Source organism: Octopus sinensis, linkage group LG22, assembly GCF_006345805.1.
Source record: "Octopus sinensis linkage group LG22, ASM634580v1, whole genome shotgun sequence".
In the NCBI taxonomy this organism is placed as follows: Eukaryota; Metazoa; Mollusca; class Cephalopoda; order Octopoda; family Octopodidae; genus Octopus; species Octopus sinensis.
In genome coordinates this window covers 21,260,746-21,282,712 of record NC_043018.1, presented here as the reverse complement: position 1 = coordinate 21,282,712, position 21,967 = coordinate 21,260,746, and the positions used below count along the sequence as shown (strand labels likewise).

The following is a 21,967-nucleotide window of genomic DNA, read 5'->3' as shown; positions in this document are numbered from 1 at the left end:
AAAGGTGGAAATTGAAAGAAGTCGTCTGTGTGTGTGTGTCTCCTTGTTTTGAGAGTTGTAAACAAGCATCACCATCATATTAACAGTGTCATTGGTTTCCAATCTTTTGTGAAAGTATGTTCAACCATGGGGAAATATTACTTGGCTTGGAAACGGGTGAAGTTTGGTGACGGGAAGAGCATCCAGCTGTAGAAAATCTGCATCGACAAATTCCATTTGACTCCTGCAAACATGGAAAATTTGGCATTAAAATGAATTTTATCTCTGTCACAGACAGTTGTTTTGTAGAAATAATCACATCATAAAACAATGTTTATTTCCCAACCACATGGTTCCAGGTTCAGTCCCACTCCATGGTACCTTAGGTAAGTGTTGGTTCTTGGCCAACCAAAGCTTTGTAAATTTGGTAGACTTAAACTAAAAGAAGCTTGTGTGTGTGTGTGTGTGTGTGTGTCTTTGTTTGTCACCATAACTTAGCAGTTTGACAAAAGGAAACTGATAGAATAAGAACCCAGCTTTAAAAATAAAATAAGCCCTGGGGTCAATTCATCCAACTGAGATTCTTCAAGGTGCTGCCCCAGCATGGCCACAGTCTAATTACTGAAACGAGTAAAAAGATAAAATTAAAAGAAAAAATATAAGGCAAAGAAAAGCACTTGATCAAAATGATTAAAGCCAGATCAATCAGACAATGAATGATTAAAGATTGAGTGATTTGATTTTTTTACTTTTTTCCTTTATTCAGATTCTTAAACTCTATGCTTGGGAAGGATCTCTCGAGAAAAAAATTCTTAAGATCAGGCAACAAGAACTGGCAGTCCTTCGAAAAGCTGCATACCTTAATGCCTTTTCTACTTTCTGCTGGCTTTGTGCTCCATTTCTCGTAAGTACTCACAAATCCTTGGTCAACTTTTATTGTTCTGTCTTTTACACGACAAAATAAAATATCTTGGACATTATTTTTGACTCATTAAGAAATGACTTTATACAATTAAACAAAACATTTGCATGCTTTCATCTTTTATTATGATTACTGTTAAATAATTAAAATTCTTTTTTTTTTCTTTTTAATAATACATCAACTTACAGCTGATATAGATTGCCATTGATTAATTCTGCAATTTTACTTTGGAATTTTCTCTTTTATTTCAAAGGTAACGGTTGCCACCTTTGCTACTTACGTCCTTCTTAAAGACGATCATTACATCGATGCACAAACTGCCTTTGTGTCTCTCTCACTTTTCAACATCCTGCGGCTGCCAATTAATCTACTTCCAATGGCAATTCCTTTTCTTGTCCAGGTAAGGCACTTTCCTGAAATTCTTGACCAAAGGGGGTCTCAGCAGAATTTATAGATCCACGTAAGGCAACGAGCTGTCCGAATCAGAAGCATGCTGAATGATCTGGTTAGCAGCATTCTATCTGTCTTGACCGTCTGGGTTCAAATTCTGCTGAGGTCGACTTTGCCTTTCATCCTTTCAGGATTGGTAAAACTGGGAGGCGTGAGTCAATGTAATCGATTTACCCCCCACCCAAAAAAAAATTGCTGGCCTTGTACCAAAACCTGAAACTCTTATTTGTAGCTCTATGTGTGTTCTTTGAGATCTTCCAAAATGGAATTAGTTTAAAATTATTTTTGACCAAATCTTTTCCAGGCTCATGTTGCTGTAACACGTTTATCAAAATTCCTTACTTCTGATGAAATAAATTCTGACAACGTGAATAAATTTCACTCCGATGGTAAGTAAATAATACAGTGCTTTTCAAACTTTTTGCTGGAGCGGAACTCCAAGGAAACATTCCACTGGCTCGAGGAACCCCTGTGCAATAATTTAATAGTCTTATGCACACATATCTGCACAGGAGACTTAAAAATTACTGCCGATTTTAGCAGTTTTGTAACTTCTTGTGGAACCCCTGCACTGTACTGGCGGAACCCTGGTTGAAAACCACTGAAATAATATTTTGGAAAAACAAAATTTATTTGCTAATAATTCAACATGGAACGGAAACTGGAAAATTTGTTGTAGTGAGGGTGCATGCAAGGCTGTATGGCTTCAGGTTAAGTCCCTCTGTATGTCACCTTAGGTCAGTGGTTCTCTACTGGGGTCCATATAAGATTTAGTTGCTATGTGCAATAAATCAATTATACGTCTACAGTATTCTTTTAGTCTTTTGCTTCAGTCATTTGACTACGGCCATACTGGAGCACCACCTTTAGTCAAGCAAATCTCAACCCCAGGACTTATTCTTTGTAAGCCTAGTACTTATTCTGTCGGTCTCTTTTGCCAAACTGCTAAGTTACGAGGACGTAAATGCACCAGCATCGGTTGTGAAGTGATGCTGGGGGAACAAATACACACACATATACGATGGGCTTCTTTCAGTTTATGTCTACCAAATCCACTCACATGGCTTTGGTTGGCCCGAGGCTGTAGTAGAAGACACTTGCTCATGGTGCCACGCAGTAGGACTGAACCCGGAACCATGTGGTTGGGAAGCAAGCTACTTACCAGACAGCCATGCCTGCACCTATATATATTTTGACAATATAAAAGATATTTTAACAATTTTTAAAGTTTCCTAATAATATATAATTATAAAAAATATAATTTATTTTTAAACTTCAAATGGCTATGGCAATCCAGAAGAGTAGAATAGGAACCAAAGGCATTCTTTGAGAACCACTGCCTGAGATAAATGTCCTCTAATACAGCCCTGAGCTTACCAAAGCCTTGTGAGTAGATTTAGTAGATGGAAACTGAAAGAAGCCTGTTGTATATGTGTGTCTGTTCCTCCTTTCCTTCCTCCCCCCGTTTTGACATTGTGTAATAGTTGCGAATGTGTAAAAGAAGCAGCATCCTTTGTTTCCAATCTTCTGTGAAGGCATCCAGCCGTTAAGAAGTATCGCCTTCTAAACAGATGAGGGTTGGCAGCAGGAAGAGCATCCAGCCATAGAAAATTTATTTCAATGAATTCTGTCTAACCCATGAAAGCCTTGGATACATGTTAACCTGCATGAGGCAGAGTTGAAGGGAATGGAGGAAAGATTTGGTATTGGATTAACTTAGGTGTTCAAAAAAAAAAAAACATTTTTCTCGTACGGATGAGATGAGACTGGACCATAAGCATTGAGCTAAAGCATTTCCTGAGAAAGGATGTCAAAAGTGAGATCAGATCAGATCAGATCTTGGAATGCTGGGCTTGATATAACAAATGACTGAAATATTTTGTGATATTCTCTCTCAGTGGAGAAATATGGATGTTAAATGGGTGTAGAATTCTGAGGAATGTTGCTGTTATTTGTAGATTAGATGTTTGCTTACATTAATTGATTTCAAATGTCATGAGAAATAGTTTTAATTTAGCTTTTTGAAAATGATGACATTAAACAAGATATTTTACCTGCCTCAGATTCTTTGTTCATCGAAATCATTTTTGTCCCCCCAGAAAATGCTGTAAGAATTACCACGGCAGACTTTTCCTGGTCAAAATCATCTGAACCTCTTTTGAAGAAGTAAGTTCCTCTTTTTATTCATCTACATTGTATCTTTTTGTTTTTTGATTTTTTTTTTTTCTCTTACAGAATTTCCTCAGTTTATCCAGTATTTAGTTTGTGTCGTTTTATTTAAGCAGATTTTCACCTTTTTGTAGAAACTCCTCTTTGTTTCCATTTCATATTATCTTCTGTACATCTTTACATCTTTACGTCATCTTTACATCTTTACGTCATCTTTACGTCATCTTTACGTCATCTTTACGTCATCTTTACGTCATCTTTACGTCATCTTTACGTCATCTTTACGTCATCTTTACGTCATCTTTACGTCATCTTTACGTCATCTTTACGTCATCTTTACATCTTTTTATGTGTTCAGTTCATCTGTTAGTTTTTGTCATTTGGGCCTGAGTTGTCTTAAGACTGCTGGCAATGAAGCTTTCTCAGCATCCATGTAGAGTGAACAAAAAAAAGGGAAAATGTACAAATTCTGTTTTAAATTAAGATCAAATATTAAAACCTGCCTCTTAGCCCCTAAATCTTAGGGTCAACACAATCGCTAGAAATGTTGAGCAACTGATTCCTTCTGTGGCTTTACCTGTAGGCCATGGTTTTATGTGAGCAAAATTGACTAATCAAGATGTATAACATAATTTCACTTTTTTGGGGTTTTTTTTCATTTCTGGTTTTGTTTTTTCATTTCTGATTTTATTTTTTCTCTTGCTTCTTTCAGTATTAACTTACAGTTTCCACTGAACAAACTAATTGCTGTTGTTGGTCAAGTTGGTGCTGGAAAATCTTCTCTAATTTCTGCCATTTTGGGAGACATGGAAAAACTCCAAGGAGAAGTTGAAGTACAGGTAAAAGAAAGAATATATATATATATATATATATATATATATATATATATATATGAATAAATAAATAAATGGAGTTGTACGGAGATGCTAACAAAATTCCTTTACTCTCGACATATGTTTCGAAGACAACATGGTTTTATTCCAAAGGAATAAACGGTGCAAGATGCAATCTTCTCATCAGGAAAGAAAGGGGGTGTGTGTGTATATATATATACACATACATACATATATATATATATATATGACCTGGTCCATGGTAGTGCCACATAAAAAGCAAACTCTGAAGTGGGTGGCATTAGGAAGGGCATCCAGCCCTAGAAACCATGCCAGAACAGGCAGTGGAACCTGGTATGGCTCCTGTCAAAACTTTCAACTCATAACATGGAAAACAGGTGTTAAATGAGGATTGTGTGTGTATTTACTCCCCCCCCCACACACACACACCTCCTTCCACTACTTGACAACTGGTATTGGTTGGTTTACATCCCTGTAACTTTGTGTTTCCACTAGAGACCAATAAAGTACCCAGCTTAAAAAATGTACTGGAGTTGATTTGACTAAACCCTTCAAAGCAGTGCCCCAGCATGGGCTGCAGTCTGACTGAAACAATAAATATTTTGTTTATATTTATTATTTATTGTTTCCTTTTTATTCTGGTGACCTTGAGATAAACTTTTTGGCAAATTTTATGGTTTTGATTTTGCCTTAAATTGTCCTTGGCCAACTGCGTGTGTTGGCAGGATGTTTATTTACCATTCCCATGAATACAACCTTGTATGGTGGCAGTGTGTTGCTGGATGGCAGTGATAGTAGAGCTGATGGTGGTAATAACAGTACAGTGGTGGTGTTGGTGGTAATAGTAGCATGGTGGTGGTGGTGGTAATAGCAATACGGTGGTGGTGGTAATAGCAGTACGGTGGTAGTGTTAGTGGTAATAGCAGTATGGTGATAGTGTTGGTGGTAATAGCAGTACGGTGGTGGTAATAACAGTGTGGTGGTGGTGGTGGTAATAGCTCTATGGTGGTGGTGTTGGTGGTAATAGCTGTATGGTGGTGGTGGCGTTGGTGGTAATAGCTGTATGGTGGTGGCATTGGTGGTAATAGCTGTATGGTGGTGGTGGCATTGGTGGTAATAGCTGTATGGTGGTGGCGTTGGTGGTGGCGATGGTGTTGGTAATAGCTGTATGGTGGTGGCGTTGGTGGTAATAGCAGTGTGGCGTTGGTGGTAAGTCATTTCTTGTGTTTGTTCTGAAATATTTCCCTTCTGTTTTGGCAGGGTTCCGTGGCCTATGTCCCCCAGGAGGCATGGATTCAGAACAAAACTGTCAGAGATAATATTCTGTTCGGAAAAACCTACGACAGGAAATGGTATGAGCAAGTGATTGAAGCCTGTGCCCTGAAACTGGATTTTGCAACGTTGATTGATGGAGACAGAACAGAAATCGGAGAAAAAGTAAGTGGAATATCCATTTCCTTTGAGATCCTGCACCTGTATATTCCAAATCTACATACATCTCTGTGAGCTGTATGTGATTGGTCAGAGATTTGGACAGTACTCGTGTGTATGTGCACACGCACGCAGCTGTATATGCATGCACTAGTACTATGACCCGGCGTTGCCAGGTCATAGTGCTAGTAATATATAGGCCTACACAAAGTACAAGTGTATGAATGTGCTTTATGAAATATGTAGACCACAATCACTTACATTACTGCATGTACTTTATATGCACTTTCTGACAAGTTGTGGTGCACCTGAGCACTGTATACAATAATTTCATTATTATTATCCTGAATGCCTTTTCAGAAATTTAATCCTTTAGCATGTAGCGGTATCTGATATCATCACTGTTTGAAAGACACAGCAGGAATAATCTCGTTTGAGATTACAACCATCTTTGGCTGGGTTGTTTCTGTTGTGTCCACTGATCTGATTGGTTGACATGTGGCGCGGTTTGTCTCTACTTCCTATTTCGCGCCAGAGTGTGAAGCCAATCAAACACGGCCTTCGGATAAGGCCTGCTTCTTGATGCCCTTCTTTGAGTCTACCACGGGCTATAAATAGGCTTGCATACAAGCATTTAAATGGACCATATCTTGCCCAAATATTCTACCTGTTTTATATTCAAACCAGGGCTGTGGAATTGGAAACAATTAAGGTGTAGCTGGAGTCGGAGTCAGAAAAACTATACTGACTCTGATTCCGACTCATAATGTCTTTATTCCTTAATATAAACAAGTTATCTCTCTCTCTCTCTCTCTCTCTCTCTCTCTATATATATATATATTATATATATATATATATATATATATATAAACAGCAAACTGTCTGTGTGTGTGTGTGTGTGTGTGTGTGTCTTTTATACAAATCCACAATTTTTCAGTTAGAGGGCTCGCACTTTTTATGGTCATTCAAAACCGTCCAAGGGTGGTCGTGCACATCTTTACATTTCCCCAGTCACCCCGCAAAGCCATTAAAAAATCAATAGAAGTGACTTTTTGTGAATTTTCTATCCAAAACCCAATCAAAATGCCCGAAACTTGATACGCCAATTGAATGCCAGCTAGCTGTATGTGATTGGTTGGAGATTTGGACAGTACTCGCGTGTATGTGCGCACGCACGCAGCTGTATATGCATGCACTAGCACTATGACCCGGAGTTGCCAGGTCATAGTGCTAGTAATATATAGGCCTACTCAAAGTACAAGCATATACATATGCTTTATGAGATGTGTAGACCACAATCACTTAATTACCTAAAGAGGAGTTAGAGGCACCAATGGTGTCGGAGTTTTTTGTTTTGTCCCCACAGCCCTGGTTCAGACCAGCCAGATTCAGTGATGTCCTTCATTTGTCCCAACCACTTGGAAGTGGTGTCCTTCATTTCCAATTCTTCATGAAAACCTGTCCAGCTGTAGGGAAATATTACCTTGCTTCGAACCAAACGCAGGTTAGCAACAGGAAGGGCATCCAACCACAGAAAATCTGCCTCAACAAATTCTGTCTGACCTTTGGAAACGTGGGAAAATGGACTTTAATGATGATATAAGTCTTTAAACAGTGAAATTGAAATGACTCCTACAGTTCGTCTGTTTTAATATTTCTTTTCTTAATTTTTGCTCCTTTCTTAATCCCCAGGGTATTAATCTAAGTGGTGGACAGAAACAGCGGATCAGCCTTGCTCGGGCTGTGTACGCTAACAAAGACCTTTACATCTTAGATGATCCTCTCAGCGCAGTCGATGCCCATGTTGGCAAACACATATTTAATATGGTTTTAAGTGAGACTGGATTATTAAAAAGCAAGGTATTTAACACTTTCTATTTGTATCTTTTCTTAATTTTTATTTCTGCAAAGGAGATGTTGTTCTTAGAATCATTAGCATACCAGGCAAAATGCAGGATTTTGTCCATCTTCACGTCCTGAGTTCTAATTCCACTGAGGTCAACTTAGCCTTTCATCCTCTTGAGGACGATAAAATAAGTACCAGTTGAGTACTGGGGTCAATATAATTGACTTACCCCTTCCTCAAAAATTGTTGGCCTTGTGCTAAAATTATAAACCATTTTTCTTGTTTTGCTATAACTAGATTCTCTTACTGTTAACAATTCTTTGATGATGATGATGCCATCCTACCTGTATTTTATGCGAATTCATGTTGTCGTTTTTGTGTGTCGTCTTCCACATCCAGATATTTGTAGATCCCATTCTTATATTTACTTTTTTTTTTGTTGCTTTTGTTTTTCTTTTATCTCCAGACTCGTATATTTGTGACACACGGTATCCATTGGTTACCGAAAGTCGACAAAGTGATTGTGATGTCTGACGGAAGTGTATCCGAAGAAGGCAGCTACGATGAGTTGATTAGTCACAATGGAGCATTTGCTCAATTTTTATTGACCTATCTAAATGAGGCGGAAGATTCAGATCCTGAGAGTAAGTTGTCTTCTATTCACACACACACACACACACATCAAATTATGAAATTAAATATATGACAAAGGACCAGGAGATTATACAGTGAACTTCATTTTGAAACTCTGAGGAAGCTATAAGATGATACACGTGCACTCGGCTCTGAAGGCACTGCATCTTATAGCAGGAACAACTGTAAGCCAATGAAGTTGATTACCTAATCTCCTGTTCCTTTGTCATTTAATTTCTGATTACACTCTATACTTGACTGGTGCTTTATCCTGAAGCATTGATGATTATGTATGTATGTATGTATGTTTATTCTTGTTTGGTCTGGATGAAGGGACTCTGCCTCTGTCCTCTGCAGACTCTCCAAGACTGGTCTAACTGATGTTGTTAATGTTATAAGTCAATGGCTGGGCAAAAACAGAAAACCTACACACAAACATGACGGGATTCTTTCAGTTTCCGTCTACCAAAATCTTGTGAGTAGAAGACATTTACCCAAGGTGTCAAGTAATGGGACTGAACACAGAACCATGTGATTAGGAAGCAAGCCTCTTAACCATGCAGCCACAACTTTAAAAGTACATTATTCAAAAGATTAAACAGTTTTCCACACATTCGACTATATTCAAGAGATTAGTTTTCCACGCCTTCAACTATATTCAAGAGATTAAAGTTTTCCACACCTTCAACTATATTCAAGAAATTAAAGTTTTCCACACCTTCGACTATATTCAAGAAATTAAAGTTTTCCGCACCTTCGACTATATTCAAGAGATTAGTTTTCCACACCTCCGACTATATTCAAGAGATTAGTTTTCCGCACCTTCGACTATATTCAAGAGATTAGTTTTCCGCACCTTCGACTATATTCAAGAGATTAGTTTTCCACACCTTCGACTATATTCAAGAGATTAGTTTTCCACACCTTCTACTATATTCAAGAGATTAAAGTTTTCCACACCTTCGACTATATTTAAAACATTGAACAGTTTTCCACACCTTCGACTATACTCAACTAAGTTTGTCTCCTTTGTTCTGTTTTCTCTTGTAGTAAATGAAGTAAAATCGAAAATATTGCAAAGAGCTGCTTCGTTTGTCTCAAGCTGCTCAGATGGTGAAGTCAATGAAAATATTAAAAGCATTTCAAAGAGAAAGGACAGTAAGGTATCATCTACCAGGTATTTAAGATTCATTCAATGTTGTTTTTTTGTTTGTTTTTTTTTGTGAAGGGGAGAACTCACAACTCCTCCATTACTCTCTAGCACATAGTATGATTGCTTTGGTGGGGTTTTTCTTGATCCCTAATAATTATAAGGCCAATTACCAAGTTTCCATTCCTTTCTGATTTGAAGGGTCTTGTTTTGCCAGTTGCTTGGTGATCACACTGGTGCTGGTGCCACATAAAAAAGCACCCAGTACCTTCTGTAAAAGGATTGGCATTAGTAAGGGCATCCAGCTGTAGAAGCCTTGTTGAAGCAGGGAGTAGAGCTTAGCCTGATCCTTTGGCTCACTAGCTCCTGTCAAATCATTCAACCCATGCCAGCAGGGAAGGAAGGCATTAAAGATCAATGAATTTTATATTGATATGATTTATAGATTTAACTTGATTGATCCCAACCTGCCTGAAACTTCCTGTTTTAAAATGGTTTCAATGAAAACCGTCCATGAAAATTTCATGTTAATTTATGTTCCAAATAACAAGTTATTTTACTAAATTATTTTCAAAATAGGATAGCAAAATGGTTAAATACTGATGCACGTGTGCATGTTGCTTGACATGCACACGTTGCTTGATGAGTGCAACAAAATAAAAAAAAAGGATTTCCAGTTGACAGAGATCAGCAGTTTCAATCTTCTGTGGTCCCTATTTTACTTCATTTAACCCTTTTGATACCAACCCAGCTGAAACCAGCTCTGGCTCTGAATACAAATGTCCTGTTTTCATAAGTTTTGAATTAAAATCTTCCACCAAACCTTAGTCACAATTTATGTCCCTAACACTAGCTGAATGATAACTAAGTTATTTCACTAAATTCTTTGTTATATTTAAAATTAAGGGAAAGAAACACAGAGCATCTCAACAGCAATATGGTAACAAAAGGGTTAAAATATATAATAGAGAAACAATTCTTAACCCTTTTGGTACCAACTCAGCTGAAACTGCCTCTGGCTCTGAGTACAAATGTCTTGTTTTCATAAGCTCTGAATTAAAATCTTCCACCAAACCTTAGTCACAATTTATGTTCCTAACACTAGCTTAACAATAACTAAGTTATTTTACTAAATTCTTTGTTATATTTAAAGTAATTGAAAGAAACACAGAGCATCTCAAAATAAATACAGAAACGAAAGGGTTAATGTATGTCACTTAGTTTCCATTGAATTAGCCATGATTATTACACTTGTTATTTCCCTATAAAACTGAAGTTTGTTGTCTTTGTCTGTGATTACTGCTGACAGGAGAAGAGCTAGTTCAGTCTCGAAACGATCTCAGAGTATTTCTTATGATGGACATGATCAAGATGTGGCTGTTACTAAGTTGATTCAAGAAGAGAAACTGGAAAAAGGCACTGTAAGTATTTCTGTTTTATATACTTATTTATTTACGGAGATGTACTCACATAGCAAGAGATGCAGCACGGATTTTTGTCAGTAAACAGGTCGCGGATTTTAGCGATGAAAATATTTTGACAAATTAAACTTAAATGTTGAAGTGAATCGAATGGCTTTTGTGTGTTTCTTAAATGGCTTACAAACACCTTCCACACTGCAATTGTTATATTTATTTATGTATTCTGTTTATTTAATATTGCTTCTAATATAAGACCCGGACTATAGTTATATAATTTCAGACATTTGTACATTACTGCATGTACTTTATACGCACCTTTGACAAGTTGTGGTGCACCTGAGCACTGTATACAATAATTTCATTATATATATAGAGGGAAAAGTACATCAATTAAATCGACCCCAGTACTTGACTGACCACAGAGCAACCTATCAGAAGCTCTTAAGAATTCTTCCAGTTGGAAGAATGAAGTCACATAGCCTAGTGGTTTGGGTGTTGCACTAATGGTTGCAATATCATGGTTTCAATTCCTATACTAGGCAGTGCCTTATGTTCTTGAGCAAAACACTTCATTTCCCATTGGCCCAGTCCACACACCTGTAAATGAATGACGCTGCCATGGACTGGCATCCCGTTCAGGGGGGAATGGTGCAGTTTTGGTCACTTATTCACCACGGAAACCAGGTAACCAGCCCGATGGGTCCTAGAGCTTGAGACAGTCATGTCCACGAATTGATGATGATCACTACTCGACAAGTACTTTATTTTTTTCAACTCTGAAAGGATGAAAGGTAATATTAAACCTTGATGGGATTTGAACTCAGAAAGTAAAGAACCAGAACAAATACCACTAGGCATAATAGCAACAGAAGCCCTACTAAATACTGCTTCTGTCACAATTATTTTTTTAATAAACCCATTGGCTATTTGTGACACCAGTGCCTGAGTAGACTGACATTCTACTGCTGGATATCTGTCACTGAAGCATCCACAGCAGGGTGAAATCATGTGATCTGGCACTTCCAGTGGCTGTAGCAGACAATTTTCATCAGACAATGATATAATTTACATGTGCTTTTACATGCCCTGCGTCCTTATGAGGGATTCTCTCAAGGTAAATAATGCCATATTATGTTTTCTAACACAGCCTCCATGTTAAATTGACAATCAAGATTAACTTTTGAGACATATACTTATTACATGCTACACTTTCAGAATGTTTTACATATTTTCACTGTACCACTTAAAGGACTTATTTCTAAATTACCCCTGTCCTTTCTGGTTTTGAGAAATGTAATTTCTCAAAATTGGATATGTAATAAACTGAGATAGTTTATTACATTTTCAAGTGCTTTGATAACTACAGGTGTAAGTAATAAAAAAAAACATAGGAATTATAGAGAAGGTTAAGTAGGATGCAAGGTTTCTGAGAAAGGGATTAGGAGAAGTATTTAGTGCAGTAACTGGGGTTAAGTGAGATTTAAATAAGCAAGAATTAAGGCAGGTAAGATAGAGAGATTCAGGTGAATGGAATGGAAATTTATCAATTCCATTGGCTAAGGAATTTCCGACTTCCATTTGTGCTCTGTTAACTGATGTCTTCTATATTCTGCTACAGGTTAAAATAGCTGTGTTCCTCAAGTATGCCAGGGCCCTTGGTCTTTGTCTCTTCACCTGGGTTTTTGTGCTAATGATCTTGAATCAAGGGTCGCTTATGTTTGCCAATATTTGGTTGAGCCAATGGACAGATGACCCCTACCTCAAAAACCTCAGCAATACAAATAGCCCAGAATACAATACAAAGAACTACACATATTTATCAGTTTATGGTGCAGTGGGCATTATACAAGGTAAGTTCTTATTTTCTCTCTTGATGAGGAGGAGGATGATGTTGGAGGAGCATCTCTGCACATTCATCATCATCATTATCATCATCAATGTTTAACATCTGCTTTCCTTGCTAGCATGGGTTGGACGATTTTGACTGAGGGCTGGCGTACCAGATGGCTACACCAGGCTCCAATCTTGATTTGGCAGAGTTTCTACAGCTGGATGCCCTTCCTAACGCCAACCACTCCAAAGGTGTAGTGGGTGCCTTTTACGTGCCACTGGCACGGGGGCCAGTTGGCTGCTCTGGCAATGATCACGCTCGGATGGTGCTCTTGGCACATTAATTATTTTAATTTTTTTTCTGTATCTTTCTGGTTTTAGTAAATCTGACTCCAAGAAATTGTAGAACACCAGACTAAATGCCTTAAATTCCAAACTCAAATGTTAATAAACGAAACAGTCCTTGACTTTACTGTCCATCTTTACTTGATTTGTAAAAATAAGTACCAGTAATTACTCACTTTGACTAAATCTCTCCTCTTTGAATTTGTGCTTTTTGTGCCATATTAATTAATGTAATTAAATAATACATTGGACAGAGTAATCTGAATGTTAAAAGGTTAACAAAGCTTTTGACTGTGTCTGGCATGTGAATCTCCTATCGGAACTACCTGCCCATGGGTCCCACCTGTCTCTCATTGCTTACATTGGTAACTCCGTGCCAAACTGCACTCATACTACAAGTCCAGGTAGAGCTATCTAGATTCACCTTATTTAATTACCAGTCTCGCTAAACATACCTATTTCTTTATTACCCACAAGGGGCTAAAGACAGAGGGGACAAACAAGGACAGACATAGGTATTAAGTCGATTACATCGACCCCAGTGTGTAACTGGTACTTAATTTATCGACCCCGTTAGTTTCAGATTTTGTTACGAGGCCAGCAATTTCAGGGAAGTGTGTAAGCTGATTACATTGACCCCTGTGCTCACCCGGTACTTATTTTACTGACCCCCAAAATATGAAATTCAAAATCGAGCTTGGCAGAATTTGAACTCAGAATGTAAAGACGGAGAAAATGCCACTAAGCATTTTACCTGGCTTGCTAATGATTTGGCCAGCTCGTTAAATTTCATGCCACATATATTGCTAATGATTCATTAATAATTATGCAAATTATTAGGCGCAGGAGTGGCTGTGTGATAAGTAGCTTGCTTATCAACCACATGGTTCTGGGTTCAGTCCCACTGCGTGGCACCTTGGGCAAGTGTCTTCTACTATAGCCTCGGGCTGACCAAAGCCTTGTGAGTGGATTTGGTAGACGGAAACTGAAAGAAGCCCATCGTATATATGTATATATATATGCGTGTGTGTGTGTGTTTGTGTGTTTGTCCCCCTAGCATTGCTTGACAACCGATGCTGGTGTGTTTATGTCCCCATTACTTAGCGGTTCGGCAAAAGAGACCTATAGAATAAGTACTGGGCTTACAAAAAAGAATAAGTCCCGGGGTCGAGTTGCTCGAATAAAGGCGGTGCTCCAGCATGGCCACAGTCAAATGACTGAAACAAGTAAAAGAGTAAATTCATTTTTGTTTCTTTAAATCTAGGTATAATTGTATTGGTCTATGCTATAATGTATGCAATGGGCACCATCAAAGCCGCGGCATCCATGCATTTTAGACTTCTGGACAACATCATCCATTGCCCAATGTCATTCTTTGACACAACACCGATTGGTCGCATAATAAATCGCTTTTCCCGAGACATCGATATTGTTGACAATACTCTTGCTTTCATCATTCGAAGATGGCTCCAGATAGTGCTGCAGAGTATCGGCACCATCATCATTATTGGTTACAGTACTCCGGATTTTTTGGTCGTCGTTCTTCCTATAATGCTTGTCTATTACATCATACAGGTAAGTACAAAACAGTTCTGGTGTTGAAGCTTGCTTACCAACCACATGGTTCTGGGTTCAGTTCCACTGCATGGCACCTTGGCTAAGTGTCTTATGCTATGGCTTTGGGCTGATCAAAGCCTTGTGAGTGGATTTAGTAGACGGAAACTGAAAGAAGCCTATTATACATGTATATATCTGTATGTGTATACATGTATATATCTGTATATATACATGTATACACATACATGCCTATTATACATGTATATATCTATGTGTATACATGTATATATCTGTATGACAGATATATATAAAGAAACGTTTGCTTACCTGGAGTGCATAAGAAATGGAAAGACCAACCTCCCCATTATCACTTGACAACTGCTGTTGGTGTGTTTACATCCCTATAACTTAGCAGTTTGACAAGAGACTAATAGAATATAATTACTAGGCTTTAACAAATAAGTCCTGGGGTCGATTTGTTTGACTAAAATCCTTCAAGGCAGTGCTCCAGCATGGCCACAATAAAAAAAATCACTGAAACAAGTAAAAGAATAAAGAACAGATTGAATGAATTGGTTATCAGAACAGTTGTCACCCAAATTGAGTTTTTAGGTTTGTTTCGGTTACATTTTTTAGCAATGTCTAACAACATTGTGTAACACGATTTTTGTCCTTTGGGAGCAACTGTTATTTTCTATTTGCTGACCCCCTAGAAAGTATGAAGAATGGTTAATATTTCTTTCAGACTTTGCTTGTGTTACATTTATTCAAGCCCCAAAGAATCCCTCTCAACACGTAGCTTTGATGCTCCCCCACTGCTCTTGCTCATGATCACAGATGCACATATTGTCAGCCACTAAGGGACATGCTCAAGTGGTTATGGTCAAACAACTGACAAGCAAATCGGTGGTATTGAGCAGTGCTGTCATCAAATTTGATATGTTTCTTTATTACCCACAAGGGGCTAAACATAGAGGGGACAAACAAGGACAGACAAACGGATTAAGTCGATTACATCGACCCCAGTGCATAACTGGTACTTAATTTATCGACCCCGAAAGGATGAAAGGCAAAGTTGACCTTGGCAGAATTTGAACTCAGAATGCAACGACAGACGCAATACCGCTAAGCATTTCGCCTGGTGTGCTAACGATTCTCCCAGCTCGCCACCTTAATTGAATTTGATATCAATTCCACTTGCCTCAACAGGTCTTCGCAACATTGTTGCAAAAAAATCAATGCTGGCTAAAATTTCTGTAGAAATAACCTTAAAAAATAATACAGCTGAAAACACTTACCCAAGTTGTCATGTGGTTGAATTGAACCCAAAATCTTGTGGTTGAAAAATAAATCTATAACCTTAAAAAAAAAAAAAATTTTGAAATTGTCATCTTGAAAGATTCTGTGACTATAGACTACCACTAATTTTCTTTTTCCCCCCTCTTTTGTTACAGACAGTTTATATCCCTTCGTCTCGGCAGCTGAAGAGACTAGAATCGACAACAAAGTCCCCGATTTATACTCACTTCAGCGAATCCATTTCTGGTTCCAGTATGATCCGAGCCTTCAACATTGAGCAAGAATTTATAGAAGAGTCTCGCACTTTAGTTGACAAAAACCTCGTGTTTATTTATGTCAACAAAAGTTCAAATAGGTATGGTACCTAACCAACTTTTTCCCTCTTTTATTGTATTTAAGTGTAATTAATCATCATCATTTAGCGTCTGCTTTCCATGCTAGCATGGGTTGGACGGTTCAACTGGGGTCTGGGAAGCCAGAAGGCTGCATCAGGCCCAGTCTGATCTGGCAGTGTTTCTACGGCTGTATTCCCTTCGTAACGGCAACCACTCCGTGAGTGTAGTGGGTGCTTTTTACGTGCCACCCGCACAGGTGCCAGACAGAGCTGGCAAACGGCCACGGACGGATGGTGCTTTTTACGTGCCACCAGCACGGAGGCCAGGCAAGGCTGGCAACAGCCATGATCGGATGGTGCTTTTTATGTGCCGGTGGCACGTAAAATTAAAATTAATATTAAATTCAAATAATTTATATTGATACAATTGATTTAAACTACAAATCATGTCACTAATACAAATTTTAAAGATTTGCATCTTAAGCTGAGAAACATTTATGCTTTATTTGTCCGTTTTACATCTATTTTCCTATGACAGCACAAGTTAGATGAGTACATATTATTCAGAAAGTATTCTTAAAGCCAGATGCTCTTCCTGTTTCTTAATCCTTGCTTGATTTTCAAATAATCAAGTAGTTTTCATTCCATTTGTCTTCAAAAGCACAGAGCTACTAAAAAATTTTGATGACAAGGTTATTTCAACAAAAATCAAAATCCACAGCATTTCTCTTTCAGTCTTTGCTAAGTTTACTTTAAAACTTTGATTCTAGTCCTGGAATTTTATTTCTCTGAATTTTCTGCAGAATCAGCTATAATAACTAAGTCATTTGTATGTTGAAGTCCCATAAACAACTCACTTCTTTAAATGGGAGGGAGCTGAGGACTGACCCCTGGTAGACCCCTATCTGCATGCTAACTTTGTCACTGAACTCCTTACTAACTGTGCCTCTATACATGGCTTGAGTGACCCTCACATGTCATTCACCTAATCCTTGTTTCCATAGCAACCACAAGATTACAGAGCATGAAACTTGGTCAAAAATCTTCTCAGGCCAACAAGCGCTGGGCCTACTCCTAGTTGGTCCTTCTCCTGCAGTTGTCTCACAAGATGGATATCATCAGTAATACCTGTTTCTGGTTCAAAGCCAGACTGCATGTCCTTTCCTAATCAATTCAAACCCTTGCCATAATTTCTATACCCTGACAAACAGTTTGGTGCCGCTTTGACCCTCGCCTCTTTTCATCCCTAATGCATCACCTAAGCCCTTGGAGCATTTGTCAATGATACCAGTAATTAGGTAGGACGCATTCTTGTGCCACCAGGCTGGGTATATGGGTGACCAGCCTATGTCCTACCCCACCAAATATTTTTAACTATTTACTGTGCAAATCAGAAACCCACTCAAAATTTCATGACCCTTAACTGCATTCTGTTTGTCTTCAAATACTTTGAATTTTGACAAATACTAAATATATTTCTTGTTCCTCTTTATCAGATGGTTAGGAATTCGGCTTGAGCTGGTTGGAAATCTGATAATTATAGCAGCTTCGTTATTTTCCATTCTCGGATCAGATATAACTGGTGGCCTTGTTGGTCTTTCCATTTCTTATGCACTCCAGGTAAGCAAAACATTTCTTTATATAGCTAGCCCAGGGGGAGGGTAGAGAGTGTTTTTCTTTTTTTTTTTTATTCTTTTACTTGTTTCAGTCATTTGACTGTGGCCATGCTGGAGCACCACCTTTAGTCGAGCAAATCAACCCCAGGACTTATTCTTTGTAAGCCTAGAACTTATTCTATCAGTCTCTTTTGCCGAACTGCTAAGTTACAGGAATGTAAACACACCAACATCAGTTGTCAAGTGACGCCATCTGCATGAAAAGCTAATGTTTAAGTTGCTGCTAATATAATGAAGTAAACCAAAAAAAATCTTTACTTATAGGTGCAGGAGTAGCTGTGTGGTAAGTAGCTTGCTTACCAACCACATGGTTCCGGGTTCAGTCCCACTGCGTGGCACCTTGGGCAAGTGTCTTCTACTATAGCCTCGGGCCGACCAAAGCCTTGTGAGTGGATTTGGTAGATGGAAACTGAAAGAAGCCCATCGTATATATATATATATATATATGTGATGTGTGTATGTTTGTGTGTCTGTGTTTGTCCCCCCAACATCACTTGACAACCGATGCTGGTATTGTGTTTACGTTCCCGTAACTTAGCAGTTCGGCAAAGTTACGGAAGTCCACCAGGTTAGGAATGCTCAGCTGGAGAGGCATGCAAGGACAACCACGTTTTTACTAAATATATTCCTACCTACTTAACTATATAAAAACAATGGATTTATTTCCCTTCCAATTTGAGTTCAAGAGAGAAGGTCACATGTTTGATATAACGTGTTTAACCCTTTCGTTACCAACCCGGCTCTGAGTACAAATGTCTTGTTTTCTTAAGTTTTGAATTCAAATCTTCCACCAAACCTTAGTCACAATTTATGTTCCTGTGGTGTTGGCGGTCGGTGTTATGGGCCGAAATAGCTTGTGTTATGGATGAAGAGGACAACAGAAAAAGAAGCAACGGGAGAAAGAAATACAAAAAGGCCTTACCTCGGTGAAATCAGCAGTCTCTCACGAATTCAACACGTCCTGTCGCTTTGCTGTCTATGCTGGAACTGACAATGCTTCCTTGCTGACCACACGTGCTTCCTGCCACACATGCGCCCTTCGCTCTTCCGCCGGCCTCTGCAAGCCCTACTTCCGCCCACCTCATCTGTCATCCTCTCCACCAACACCACATAGCTCATCCCAGCCCATAGTTCCTACTCTTTTACTTGTTTCAGTCATTTGACTGCGGCCATGCTGGAGCACTGCCTTTAGTTGAGCAAATTGACCCTGGGACTTATTCTTTGTAAGCCCAGTACTTATTCTATCGGTCTCTTTTGCCGAACCGCTAAGTGACGGGGACGTAAACACACCAGCATCAGTTGTCAAGCAATGCTAGGGGGACAAACACACACACACACACACACACACACACACACACACCACACACACACACACACATATATATATATACACGACAGGCTTCTTTCAGTTTCCGTCTACCAAATCCACTCACAAGGCATTGGTCGGCCCTGGGCTATAGCAGAAGACACTTGCCCAAGATGCCACGCAGTGGGACTGAACCCGGAACCATGTGGTTGGTAAGCAAGCTACTTACCACACAGCCACTCCTGCACCTAGTTGAATGATAACTAAGTTATTTTACTAAATTCTTCACTATATTTAAAATAATTGACAGAAACACAGAACATCTCAAAACAAATACAGTAACGAAAGGGTTAAGTCAGAAGTCATCAAGGATGCTAAAAAAGATGAAGATATTGCTTTTTTAATCTTTAATTCTGGTTTTCAGGTAACCAATGTCTTTCAAGGATGGAGGTATTTCTTTCTTAATCTTTATTTTTGGTTTCCAGGTAACCGGTGCTTTAAATATGTTGGTACGGATGACTTGTGATTTGGAAACGAATGTTGTGTCTGTAGAAAGGTTGGTGGAATATACACAGATTCCTGGAGAGGTAAATTTTGGTTTACTTTTAACCTTTTTTATATTTTTGTAGTATTCTTTTTTTCATTTGTTTATTTTGATGATTGAAATGTGACCATGCTGGGGCACTGCTCTGTACTTATTTAAATCTGACACTTAGTCAATCAGTCTCTTTTGCAAGACTGCTAAGTTATGGAGATGTAAACAAAACAAACTCGAGCAATATGGAGATAAACACACATGCATACTCGTATATATAAAGACATACACACACACATTGTGTATATGCATATATCTAATATATATATATGTATATATATATATCTTCGCTTCACTGGCACCTGTGTCGGTGGCACGTGTAAAAAGATTCAGGCGAGGTCGTTGCCAGTACTGCCTGACTGGCCCCCGTGCAGGTGGCATGTAAAAAGCACCCACTACACTCTCGGAGTGGTTGGCATTAGCAAGGGCATCCAGCTGTAGAAACTCTGCCAGATCAAGACTGGAGCCTGGTGCAGCCCTCAGTCAAAATTGTCCAACCCATGCTAGCATGGAAAATGGACATTAAACGATGATGATGATGATATATATAATTTCAAAAGTTAAACGGAAAAGGGAAAAATAGATGAAAACCAAGCAAAAACATGGCAGAAAAGGGACACAATACCAGGACCATTCACAGCTGATTTTCCAAGACCTCATAGTGGCTTCATGCTATTTAAATGTTTGTGTATACACACACACACACTGTTTTATTAAAACTGCAAAATCTCAAATTGTTCCTCAAGAATTTCGCGTGCCCATTCATCAGACAGCTATGATAATACAGGCTGATACTCTGAGTAACAGTTTGTGAAGTGTTTTGCAAGGGGTCAATGAAATAGTATTTACTCTACTCTTGGTTTCGAGTACTTAAACTAATTTTGCACATGTTCTTTCTTCGGGTGTGTTTCGTTAGTCCCCATAACACTGTAAGGTGCATAGGGCCAGGATCATTTCATGTCAGGGGATACGGTCTTGGCCTGCCTCCTTTGTTTCGGACTAACGGAGGCTGATTGCTTTCGATTCATCCTCCATGCATCCTTTTCAGGACTTCTCAGGTCATCCAACTTTCCTCTTTCCTTCAGATTCTGTGTGGTCCCTCTTTTATCTGTTATTGGTTTCAACCAGAGGTTGGGGGCCATGCTGGAGCACCACCTTTGCTGTAATAGATACACACACACACACATCAAAAGTAGACATACATCCCTCAGTATACTGGTATATCTGTGTGTCCACTACTCGTTAGTACAATGCCCAATCTAGTTAAATTATTAAAAACTGCACAGGGTGGTAGGTCTATTAAATACTTGATCAAGCATTTAACCCCTTAGTGTTCAGATTATTCAATCAAACATAATGTTTATTGATTCCCATTGATTTGAATTAATCATGCATTATCTCATATCTTCAAGATCTTGATGGTGTAATTACTTAATGTAGAATAACATTGTAGGGTAGGTGTGAGAGCCTGGATCCAGTCAGTTTGAACATAAAACAGATTAACTATTTTGACCGGATATGGCCGGTTTAAATACTAAATGCATCAAATGACATTTGTTTCTAGAAATAAATCTTTCAAAAATGGAGTCTATTTACATTTGTATATATTCCTAGTTTTAACTCCACCATTTTTTCTTTTTTTTTCCCCCAGAGCTAAGGAAACTTTTTTTTCTTCTTCCTTGGAACTTATTTTCATTAATTTGCTTCTCTTCAGGCTGAATGGCATATTCCAGAAAAAAGGCCACCAGACAGCTGGCCCGATAAAGGACAGCTTGAATTCATTGACTACAGGACTCGTTACAGAAGTGGTTTGGATCTTGTCTTGAAGGGAATCAGCTGTACCATAAAACCAAAGGAAAAGGTGAGATTTCTTCAAAACTTTTATTATTCAAATTACGATGAATGCAAACAAACGAAGTTTGCTTTAGAAGCGGTTCGGCAAAAGAGACCGATAGAATAAGTACTAGGCTTACAAGAAATGTCCTGGTGTCTATTTGTTCGACTAAAGGCGGTGCTCCAGCATGGCCGCAGTCAAATGACTGAAACAAGTAAAAGAGTAAAGAGTACTGAAATATCAAAACTACTAAAAATTGTAGGTTTGAAAGATAAGTGAACTACCTCAGCCGGGTATTGAACCAACCTTGTCACCGACTTAATACCATTTTCAGTG

At 38.6% G+C, this 21,967-nt stretch overlaps 1 protein-coding gene across 1 annotated transcript in view; it reads left to right on the top strand.

Moving 5' to 3' along the window:
• LOC115223122 (canalicular multispecific organic anion transporter 2) overlaps nt 1–21,967 on the top strand; it is a 54,541-nt gene that overhangs the window by 27,242 nt on the left and 5,332 nt on the right. Inside the window, exons 10-25 of the mRNA XM_036512110.1 lie at nt 706–883; nt 1,155–1,301; nt 1,656–1,740; nt 3,451–3,517; nt 4,233–4,359; nt 5,635–5,811; nt 7,498–7,665; nt 8,118–8,295; nt 9,335–9,461; nt 10,744–10,855; nt 12,474–12,705; nt 14,295–14,605; nt 16,042–16,241; nt 17,717–17,840; nt 19,688–19,789; nt 21,512–21,658. Coding sequence (XP_036368003.1) covers nt 706–883; nt 1,155–1,301; nt 1,656–1,740; nt 3,451–3,517; nt 4,233–4,359; nt 5,635–5,811; nt 7,498–7,665; nt 8,118–8,295; nt 9,335–9,461; nt 10,744–10,855; nt 12,474–12,705; nt 14,295–14,605; nt 16,042–16,241; nt 17,717–17,840; nt 19,688–19,789; nt 21,512–21,658 — 2,482 coding nt within the window. The remainder of the gene's footprint in view (nt 1–705; nt 884–1,154; nt 1,302–1,655; nt 1,741–3,450; nt 3,518–4,232; nt 4,360–5,634; nt 5,812–7,497; nt 7,666–8,117; nt 8,296–9,334; nt 9,462–10,743; nt 10,856–12,473; nt 12,706–14,294; nt 14,606–16,041; nt 16,242–17,716; nt 17,841–19,687; nt 19,790–21,511; nt 21,659–21,967) is intronic.